Below are 12,031 nucleotides of genomic sequence, written 5' to 3'. Positions count from 1 at the left end.
AATGTTCATTGCAGCTCTGTTTACAATAGCCCGGAGATGAAAACAACCTAAGTGCCCATCATCGGATGAATGGATAAAGAAGATGTGGGACATATATGCAATGGAATATTACTCAGCCATAAAAAGAAATGAAATTGAGCTATTTGTAATGAGGTGGATAGACCTAGAGTCTGTCATACAGAGTGAAGTAAGTCAGAAAGAAAAAGACAAATACCATATGCTAACACATATATATGGAATTTAAGGGGAAAAAAATGTCATGAAGAACCTAGGGGTAAGACAGGAATAAAGACACAGACCTACTGGAGAACAGACTTGAGGATATGGGGAGGGGGAAGGGTGAGCTGTGACAGGGCGAGAGAGAGGCATGGACATGTATTCACTAACAATCGTAAGGTAGATAGCTAGTGGGAAGCAGCCGCATGGCACAGGGATATTGGCTTGGTGCTTTGTGACCGCCTGGAGGGGTGGGATAGGGAGGGTGGGAGGGAGGGAGATGCAAGAGGGAAGAGATATGGGAACATATGTATATGTATAACTGATTCACTTTGTTATAAAGCAGAAACTAACACACCATTGTAAAGCAATTATACCCCAATAAAGATGTTAAAAATAAATAAATAAATAAATAACAATATAAAATAACCCAAAAAAAAAGAAAAGAAAAAAAATGATGAAGAAGAAAAAAACTATCCTCTATAGTTCACCCCAACAGAAAAAAAGTATTAAATATAATATTACTTAAAATTCACAGGAGGAGAAACAAGTGAAGGTGAAAGTATTGCTAAAATTAATATAAAATTTTCCTCAAAACAAGAGCTATTAGTACTGAAAAGTTCCATTTAAACAGTTTTTAAAAATCAAGTTTATCTCTTAGGGGAAAACATACACAGAACACTCTATGACATAAATCACAGCAAGATCGTTTTTGACCCACTCCTAGAGAAATGGAAATAAAAACAAAAATAAAAAAATGGTACCTAATGAAACTCAAAAGCTTTTGCACAGCAAAGGAAACCATAAACAAGACGAAAAGACAACCCTCAGAATGGCAGATAATATTTGCAAATGAAGCAACTGACAAAGGATTAATCTCCAAAATTTACAAGCAGCTCATGCAGCTCAATATCAAAAAAACAAACAATCCAAAAATGGGCAGAAGACCTAAATAGACATTTCTTCAAAGAAGATATCCATATGGCCAGCAAACACATGAAAGGATGTTCAACATCACTAATCATTAGAGAAATGCAAATCAAAACTACAATGAGGTATCATCTCACACCCGTCTGAATGGCCATCGTCAAAAAATCTACAAACAATAAATGCTGGATGGGGTGTGGAGAAAAGAGAACCTTCTTGCACTGTTGGTGGGAATGTAAATTGATACAACCACCATGGAGAACAGTGTGGAGGTTCCTTAAAAAACTAAAAATAGAATTACCATACGACCCAGCAATCCCACTACTGGGCATGTACCCTGAGTAAACCATAATTCAAAAAGAGACATGTACCCCCATGTTCATTGCAGCACTATTTACAATAGCCAGGACATGGAAGCAACCTAAGTGTCCATCGACAGATGAATGAATAAAGAAGATGTGGTACATATATACAATGGAATATTACTCAGCCATAAAAAGAAACAAAATTGCATTATTTGTAGTGAGGTGGATGGATCTAGAATCTGTCATACATAGTGAAGTAAGTCAGAAAGAGAAAAACAAATACTGTATGCTAACACATATATATGGAATCTAAAAAAAATAAATGGTTCTGATGAACCTAGGAGCAGGACATGAATAAATACACAGACACAGAGAATGGACTTGAGGACATAGGGGTTGGGAGGGGAAGCTGGGACGAAGTGATAGGGTAGCATTGACATATATACACTACCAAATGTAAAATAGATAGCTAGTGGGAAGCAGCTGCATAGCACAGGAAGATCAGCTCAGTGTTTTGTGACCACCTAGAAGGGTGGGATAGAGAGGGTGTGAGAGAGGTGTAAGAGGGAGGGGATATGGAGATATATGTATACATATAGCTGATTCACTTTGTTATACAGCAGAAACTAACACAACATTGTAAAGCAATTATACTCCAATAAAGATGCAAAAAAAAAGAAACCCAACCATTTATGGAGCACCTACTGCTTGCAGGGCACTGTGCTAGATGCTGAGGTATTAAGATGAATTAGACACAGTCCATGGCCTCAAGAAACTCTGATTACCACAGAGGACAAAAATGTAAGCAAATTATTCCCATAGAATTGGTATTACGGTAGAGGAAGAATTATTGATTTATAGAGTAAGCTGAACTAGGAAATTGATTTTGATTAGTTGTTGAACTGTTTTAAATAACATAGTCACACCAGATGCCTTAATAAACCAAAAGAAAGAGAGTTTATTGTAGTCAAAATAACTGTCTTCTATCACAAATTTCCACATTTGTCTATCTCATTTTCAGATTTAAGATGTATACAGAGTAAGACAGTCTAAGCGTCACCTGAATACTAGCTGTATGTTCTTTCGAATGTTATTTATGTTCCCTAAGCCTTGGTTTCTTCAACTGGAAAAAACATAAGTTAAGTATCCCTGCCCTACTTAACTCTGAGTATTGTTGTAGGAATGGAAGGAGATAATATGAATGCTTTATATATATTATATGTGATCAAACCACTTCTTCTTTCCAGAAAGACTACATTTCTGAGCCCCTTGTAGCTAAGGAGAGAATTCGACTAATTCTCACCAATAGAATATTAGTAAAGGTGATATCACTTCTAGCCCTAAGCATTTAAAGTGGGTGTATTTTCTTCACAAATCTTTTCCCCTGTGCAGCAACATGGGAGGCCTTGCATTCCAGATTGCCTAAGTACAAAATTGAAGAAGGTGGTCCAATCTGTATTGGACTTGGTATGAGTAAGAAATAAATGCCTACTTTATTGTCACTGAGATTTTACTGTGTGTGTATTACTGCAGCATGGCCTACCTCATACTGACTAACACATAACAGATGTAAATTATTATTTTGAAATGCACTAGCATACTTAGATGGTCTCATTACCTGGCAGCTCTGGGACTGTTTATTGCAAAGCCTCAGGATCAGCAGTCCTCAGAGCACTTGTTATTCTATAGTTAAAACATTCTCCTGAATACTGAATAAAACCTATATGACCTTCCATCTCTCACTTCTGGTCTCATTTTTCCCCTCTCTTCAAATCAAATGCTAACTTCAGCATATGTTCTGAAACTCTTAATGAATGTGTCTGATTGCCTAAAAAGTCAATATTCCAAATAGGTGATAGATGTCAATTTGCCAATTTTATTCATGTCAGAAACCAATAGCTTTAAAAACTTCTTAGCTGGACAACAAAGATGTTGATCACAACAAGTAAAGGACTTGTCTGCATCTGCAAAGAGACTTGTTACCTAAGGGAAAGCTGTCAAAATGGTATATTTCAGACTAGAAAGACTCAACACAAGAGCATTTACTGTGGTGTACATCACAGATGAAAACATTTGGAATACTTACCAAAGTCACTTTTTTATAGAAGTTCTTGTTGCAGACATCATCAGAAGTTGAAAAATACACAAATACGAAATGTGTACAATTACTACAAGATCATAGAATCGTAATGCTCTGGAAATACCTTACCTGTTCTAAATTTGGCCTCTAGTAACATATTCATTACCAACTTTGATTCTAGGATGGATCAAGCCCTTCACCAGCTCAGAGGAGTTAACGCCCATGAGGAAAGCAGCTTTGTCAGCATCTGGTCAGAAGAAAGGAAGGAAAAGAAGGGAAGGAGGGAGGGAGAGAGAAAAAGAGAAGGAGGAAAGTGGGGAGGGGGAGAGAGCAAGGAAAACACTATTAAAATTCATTCCACTGTAGCCCAGTAGACTATCCAAAAGATGGAAGGATGGTTTGTTTAGAATGATATAGCAAGGTAGATTGTAGTTTGGGAATAAATGCATGAATCCTAAATGTTTAAAAGCCTCTATTTCTTAGAAATGCAAATCAAAACCACAATGAACTGCCACTTCACACCCACTAGAATAGCTATAATCAAAAAGACAGACAATAACGAGTTTTGGTGAAAAAGTGGAGAAATTGGAACCTTCGTATGCTACTAGAATATGAAATGGTACAGCTGCTATAGAAAACCATTTGGCAGCTCCTCAAGAGTTAAACATAGTTACTATAGGACCCAGAAATTCCACTCTTAGGTACACACCCAAGAGAAATAAAAAGTATGTTCATACAAAATCGTTGTACACAAACGTTCCCAGTAGCATTATTCATTATGGCCAAAACATGAAAAAAACACAAATGTCCATCAGCTGATGACTGGATAAACAAAATGTGGTATATTAATACAATGGAACTTTTTTAGTCATAAAATGGAATGAAGTATTGATGCATGCTACAACATGGATGAGGCTTGAAAACTTTATAGTAAGGGAAAGAATCCTGACACAAAGGCCATATATTGTACGATCTTATTTATATGAACTGTCCAGAATAGGCAAGTCCATAGAGACAGAAAGTAGATTTGTAGTTGCCAAGGGCTAGGAGAGAAAGGAATGGAGAGTAGCTACTTTAGGGTACAGGATTTCTTTTTGGAGTAATGAAATGTTCTGGAATTAAGTAGGCATGATGGTCACACAACATTGTGAATATGCTTAAACTCACTAAACTGTGCATCTTAAAAGGATAAATTTTATAATACGGGAATTATAACTCAATTTTTAAAAAGAATCTTTTTCTTGATACTGGCCCTCTTCTGAAAAGAACTATTTATCTGAAGGACATGAAAAATCTCATTTTCGTTATTTGCCTATTTTCCCCTTCTACATATACATTTGTAGATCTTTTCAATGAAACCGGAACTTGGACCATGTCATTGGATAATTCAAGACAGCTGCCAATCAACAGAAGCCAGAACACTTGCCCAGTATCTTTCAGAAACCTTTCCTTTTCCTGTGAAATCTCTGCCCCATAGTGCCCTCTGCTGCCTAACAAGAATACTTACAACCCATACAATTGTACTTTTATAAAACAGCACTTCTATCTTCTAAGGAAAGAAGTGAAGAATAAGTGTTATCAGAAGGAAAAGTAAATAGACATGTATCACACCAGGTGTTAAAAAATGGCAATAACACAAAAGAATGGCACAGGCAAAAAGTTATAAACACATTTCAAATTGCAGATTTTTTCAGTTATCAGACAAAAGAAATATTTTACTCAATTGAACCTCTCTGCTGTCTTCCATTTTTTTTTTTTTTTTTTTTTTTTTTAGCGGTACGCGGGCCTCTCACTGTTGTGGCCTCTCCCATCGCGGAGCACAGGACGCGCAGGCTCAGCGGCCATGGCTCACAGGCCCAGCCGTTCCGCAGCATGTGGGATCTTCCTGGACCGGGGCACGAACCCGTGTCCCCTGCATCGGCAGGCGGACTCTCAACCACTGCACCACCAGGGAAGCCCTGTCTTCCATTTTAAATGAATCCTGAGATATGCTAGTATATCTGATGTAGTAACTCCATAAAATTAATGTCTTAATATAGAAGAAAATCCAGTCTTTCCTTACTTCACTAAGAAGTACAAAATTTCCTGAGCAGTAACCACAAATAGAGAACAAAGTAAAAACAAAACACATTTAGAGAGCTGTATGTCATTTGTACTAACAATATCCATTTCCTTTCTGTCAGCCTTTAAAATTTTCAAAGGCTTGAAAAGCTTGAAATGTTTGATTTGCTTGTTAAATAAAATCAAGGTATACTATACATACATTTCTAGAAGCTCTACACCTACTCCATATCAATGATAATGGTCTAGGTACTCAGTTGCTATGAAACCTTTCAAAATGCAAAGCCTTTTGGGAAAATAAATGGAAAAATCAAAAGTAAAGCAGATATGCTCATCCTATGCTGAGTTATTCCTGCTAGGAGTGCCATGTTTGGAGACAAAAGCCTGATTATTTCAAGTTGAGAAGCCAATGGGTCAGAATCATAGACTTTTTGAACCAGAAGAGACTTTAAAGAGCATCTAACCCAAAATGAAAATATTTCAAAGGAAGGGAGAAATGCAGCGTGCCTGATGAATCTGAGCAGAGATGAATAGTAACCAACAATGTGAAAAACGAACAATTCCACAATATCTGTCCAGAAAAAAAAAGACAGGAGTCCGATTTTCTATGCATTGGAAGCATTCAGATGGACAATATAGGTAACAATAGTCTCAATCTCATACAACCTTTTCCCAGTGTTAAGGACAGTCCTTTGAGTCTATTTTTATCCATGAACAAAGGAAACCAAAATTCTCTGTACAGTATCCCAACTTAAGCTCTAACAGAAATAGCCTTCAACATTACAGAATTATTTCTCATCTACTCCAGAGACACTCAAGGATATGCAGATAGAGGAGTAGTGGATTTATCCCACAGCTGTACATTAGACATCTCATGTTCTCCTTTTTTTTTTTTACAGAAAATAATAGTTGTCATCATATTCCAAAAAAAAAAAAACTTCATTTGCATTAAAAGTTAAATCTATGAATAAATGTCCTGACATTTAGGAGATGCCATCATGAAGACAGCATCATCTGTAAACATATTTTCAACATGTAAGCTGATGTGTTCCCCAAAGAGGCTTTATGAAATTCCTATCAATAAACATCATTTTCTAGGACGTTGTGAATAAAACCATGAATTTTAACTTAGGTTTTATGATATTACCTGGGAGAGGTTTAGCTAGAGGGGTTTCTCAAATGGTGGTGTGGATTAGAATAGCCTGGGGAGCTCATAAAGGAACAAAGGACTAGCTCACTGAAGAAGGTTAGGGTCTGGGCCCATTTTTTAGCATGTTTGCCGGGTGATTCTGATACACATGAGGGTCTGAGAACAGTCCTTCTCAGAGGGCCCTCAACCTTGTCTGTACATTGGGGTCACCTGGCAAGTTATAAAAACAAATCCTTATGCTTGCATCCTCCCTCAGAGATTGGTTTCCTTTGGTCTGGGTGAGGCCTGAGCTTCAGGAATTAAAAAGCTCCCCAGGTGCTTTCTGATGTGCAACCAAGTTTGAGAACTACTCTCTAGAGAAGGGTAGACAGGTTTGGTAAATACATTTAGAAGATGGAGAGAACAAAGTCTGACTGCAACTGAAAACAGGTAAGGAGGTAGAGAAAAACAAGAGGCAATCCTTTCCAGTGTGACAATTCTATCCCAGTTCTATCTGATCTGTAAATAACCAGATACAAAGAAACAAAATCCAGTTTTGTCAAACCACAATCTGGCTAATGTGGAAAAGGGTTTTGAAAATGATCTTCAATTAGTCTTTTATGTAGGGTTATAATACGGTTTCTGAGCTGTTCAAACTTCCTTAATTTATTGAACTGAGTTTCTGAGCACTTGCTATGTGCAAGGCCTGGTGCTAGATGCTATAGTAAGAAGATAGATAAACAAGACAAAAATCCTTGCTGTCAAGGGGTTTATAATCCATGAGAGTAAATAAAACACAGGCAAAAATAGCAAGTCAATAAAACAACTGCCTATAAGAGACAAATCATGAGTATCATGAAAGTTTGAAAGAGAAAGAGATCCCTTCTGGACTGCATGACCAGAGAAGACTTCAAGAAAGAAACAGCATTTCATCTGAGCCTTGGAGGATGAGAAGGGTTTTGATGGGCAAGTATGGGAGAACAAGCATTTCTGAGATAGGGAACAGCATGACTTAAAGGCCCAGAGGCAGGCAGTGCAGCGATGGTCAAAGACGGTGGATAGTACCAACAAGTTAGGAAGTGAGATAAACAGAAATGTGGGTGATTTGTGGTCTCAGGAGACATCTGATGCCACTGTAGGTATTAATTAAATAATGGGGATATGTTAAAGGGCTGTTAGCAGAGAAATGGCATAATAAGAGTCAGGCTTCAGAACGATTAATGTTGTGGAAGCATGCAAGATAGACGAGAGTGAGATTACAGAGAAAGCGAACCCACTGTGGGACACTGGAGTGCAAAATTGCTGAAAGTCTAAACTAAGAACGGGAAAGGGAAAAAGAGAGACTGAGAAACATGACCAAGAGGTTTCTAACCCAAGAAGCAGAGAGAAGAGCAGTACTGTGAATATGAATAGAAAAGTCAACAGGAAGACATCACTTGGGGGACGCTATGATACACTGAGTTTTAGCCACGCAGGGTTTAGGGTAGCAGTAGAATATGCAGTAGAAAGTTAGAAATATGAGGTTGGGACTCAAGAAGGAGGTAAAGGCAAGGATGTCCCCTTAGGTTTGGGTCCCTTCCCCCTTTCCATCCTCTTCTCCATCTGTCCAGCTCCTTCAATTCCTTCTTAAATGACTGGGAGGAAACGTACAAGTGCTTAATATATTAATATTAAGAGCCCTTAGATATCAATAAGAAAAATCCCGTACCTCAATTTTAAAAATGGGCTAACAATGGAAATAAAAATTCAAAAAAGAAACAATACAAATAGGTAATAGCCCACAAAAATGTTAACTTTATTAATACTTAAATGTAAAATAAAATCTGGCTAACTGGCAGGAGGAAAATTGTAACTGCTAATATTGGTGAGCATATTGAGAAAGTCACTCAACTAGAAAAAGACAAAGGATATGTCCTATGTCCCTGAGTGGGTAGGATTCATTTAACAAATAATTATTTACTACTACAGTAAGGGCTACTATGATACAGTGCCAGGCACTGTATTAAAACCTAGAAATACAGCAGTGCATAACAAATTAGGCCCCTGCTCCTAGGGAGCTTACATCTGATGGAGACTGGGGAGTAAGACACCCAATAAAAAACAGCTGTATGAATGACACAAACAAAAATATTCAGGGTAAGGAGATAGAGGATGATGAGAAGGAGGTGGGGGCAGTCATGGAAGAGTTTTCTGATAACATAACATCCAAGAAGGCACCTTGACAAAGTGAGGGAGTCAGCCATGAAGATACCTAGGAAGAGCCCCAGATAGAAGGAGGAGTTAGTGAAAACGTCCTGCAACAGGAGAGCTCGAATGATCCCAAAAGAGCCAAGAGACCTGTGGGCTGAGTGAGAGGAGTGAGTGAATGGGGAAAGGGTAGGTAGGTGGGGGTTCTGCACCTGATTCCACTGAGGTGCGTGGGTCCATGCTAGGCAGTTCTGTGGCACCAGCTGGATGTCTCAACTCTTACACCAACTACCTGGAGATAGCATCAGATTCCACACGTTAAGAGTTCAGTCCTACAAGACTGCTTCCCCCAATTCAGATGCCAATTGTGAGTCCAGGTTGTCACTTAGGCTACTGACCGACCAGCTACAGATTGGAGGTTCCAACAACACCCTCCTTGGGTTCAGTTAATTTGCTAGAGGCTCACAGAACTCAGAAAGACACTTTACTTATTAGATCAATGATTTATTGTAAAAGAATATAATTCGGGAATAGCCAAATGGGGAAGATGTATAGGACAAGGTATGCGTAAAGGGTACAGAGCTTCCACGCCTTCTCCAAGGATGCCAGTTTCCCCAAATCTCCACGTGCTCAGCAACCAAGAAGATACCTGAACACTGTCCTTTTAAGATTTCATTTTTTAGGCTTCATTACATGGGCATGGTCGATTGAATTATTGGCCATTGGTGATTGAACTCAATCTCTAGCCCTGCTCCTCTGCCCTGACAGGGGTGGGATTGAAAGTTCCAACTCTCTAATCATAGGGTTAGTTCTTGTGGTGACAAGACCCTATCCATAGGTACAGTCCAAAAGTCACCTTGTTAACATAAAAGGCATCTTTATGGCTCTCATCACTCAAGAAATTCCAAATTAAGAGCTCTGTGCCAGATATTGGGACAAAGACCAAATATAAGTTTCATATTATCAAGCATAATATGGAGATGGGATTATAGAGAGATTTAGAGAGGTAACAGAAGGAGGCTATGATGAGGATTGAGGGTTTATTTTGAGTAAGATGGAAGCCACGCATGAACCTAGCACCAAGGAGGGAACATGGGCTAGTTTACTCTATGAAAGGATCACTGCTGGCTGCAATATGTAGAACTACAGTGATGGGATGAGGGAGGAGACAGGGAGATCAGTAAGGAGGTTATCACAACAGTCTGGTGAGAAATGGTGGCTCAGGCTAAGCGGTGGCAGTGAACATGTGATTGTGGGTAGTTGTGAGTTTTACATATATTTAAAGGTAGAGACAACAAGAAAGAGAGAAGTTCAGGATGACTCTAAGATTTGAGTCAGGAGAATCCAGTTGACATTTATTAAGAAGACTGAGAAATGAAGGGGCAGGAAGAGATGAAGAGTTCAGTTCTATACATGTTGAGTTTGAGTTGATCAGCTAAGAAATGAGCAGAGAAAAGTTTCAAGAGTTGAGCTCAGCAGACTTATAGCAGTTAGAAGTAAGGAAGATGAGGACGCTCCAGTAAAAAACCTGAGAAGGAACCACCATGGAGACTGTATGAGATGTGTTGCTTCATTTGCTTATCTGTATTTTCTAATTAATAACTATGCCTTGTTTTTGTAATAAAAATAATTTTAAAAACTTTGTTTCAAAGCGTTGGAAAAGCAAAAAAAAGAACAAGGACAAAAACAGCAAAATAAGGCAGCAAGATGCCATGAAAGCATATATTAATATATTAATATAGAAGATGTTTACACAATATTCAGGGCACATTTCCTTACTGTATTTTCCTCTGAGCTCAAGTGTCCTCTTCTCTGAGGGGACTTTCTGACCACCCTATCAACGATAACCCCCTAACTCCTATTATTTTTTATTCTTTTACTCTGCTTTAATTTTTTCATTCTGACTTCACGCATATTTGTCCATTTATGTATATATTGTCTATCTCCCACACTAGACAATCAAGATGGGGATTATATCTTGTTCATAGGTATATCTCTAGCACCAGGAATAGTCCCCCACACAGACTGCCCCCCCCAAAATATTTGTTAAACAATAAAAAAACAAACAATGCAACCAAAAAATGGGCAAAGGAATTGAATAGATATTTCTGCAAAGAAGATATACAAATGTCCAATAAATACATGAAGATACTCAACATCACTAATCATCAAGGAAATGCAATTCAAAACCACAATGAGCATGTCTCCCCACAACTAGAGTACCTGCTGGCTGCTGGTGAGGGACCCTGGTGCCCAAGGAGATGGGAGGAACCCCCAAGTGAACTGGTAGGATGTGGGGGTACTGAGGGAGGAGGAGAAGTGGAGACCAGACAGATCAGTGACCCTGAGGCTGGGGAGATCAGGAGAGGCAGGTGGGAGAGGCCCTCTAGGAGGAGCAGGAGAGGAGGCAATTGCCCCAGCCACTCAGGCCTGGGGAGCCTGCCGGGCTCCCAGGCTGGTCCCCTGCCCTCCAGGGCGCACCCCCTCCCCCTGGCTACATTGGTCCTGGGGACATAGGAGGGAGGTCAGGAGATCAGGAGAGGCAGGTGGGAGGGGCCCTCCAGGAGGAGGGGGAAAGGAGAGGGCATTTGTCTCGCCCACTTGAAACCAGGAAGCCTGCTGGGCTCCCAGGTGAGGTCCCTGCCCTCTGACATGGGGGCGGGAGGCACGCCTGGGCCCCTTCTGTTCTGTTGAGCCTAAGCTCCGACACCCCGACAGCCCCCAGGGCATTTTCCAGCCCTGTGGGTCCTAAGGATACACCCCACCCACCGCCCAAACCTTGCCCTTGCTTAGGCCCCACCTTCTACAGCTAAGGCCCTCACCACCCCCCCTTTTTTTTCTTTTCTTTTTCTTTTCCCTCCTCCTCTTTTTTTTACTATTGTGGTACGTTGTACCTTCCAGTTGTTGATTCATCTATATTTTAATTTTTTTATTCTTTCTAATATATCTGTTAGTTTTCTAGTCTAATTTTGTTTTTTACTTTGTTATTGTACTCTCTCTCTCTTTTTTTTTTTTTTTTTTGCAACCCCATGTGGCTTGCGAGCTCTTGGTTTGTGAGCATGGGTTTGGACTGAAGCTCCTACAGTGGGAGCTCCAAGTCTGAACCACTGAACTAACAGAGAACCT

The 12,031-nt window shown here is 39.5% G+C and overlaps 1 protein-coding gene across 1 annotated transcript in view; it reads right to left on the bottom strand.

The window, feature by feature from the left end:
- MYH15 (myosin heavy chain 15) overlaps window positions 1–12,031 on the bottom strand; it is a 172,509-nt gene that overhangs the window by 126,961 nt on the left and 33,517 nt on the right. The window contains 1 exon segment of the mRNA XM_073804646.1: window positions 3,674–3,775. Coding sequence (XP_073660747.1) covers window positions 3,674–3,775 — 102 coding nt within the window.

The sequence above is a fragment of the Tursiops truncatus genome, chromosome 4, assembly GCF_011762595.2.
Source record: "Tursiops truncatus isolate mTurTru1 chromosome 4, mTurTru1.mat.Y, whole genome shotgun sequence".
Taxonomy (NCBI): Eukaryota; Metazoa; Chordata; class Mammalia; order Artiodactyla; family Delphinidae; genus Tursiops; species Tursiops truncatus.
This window is presented reverse-complemented; position numbering and strand designations above follow the sequence as displayed.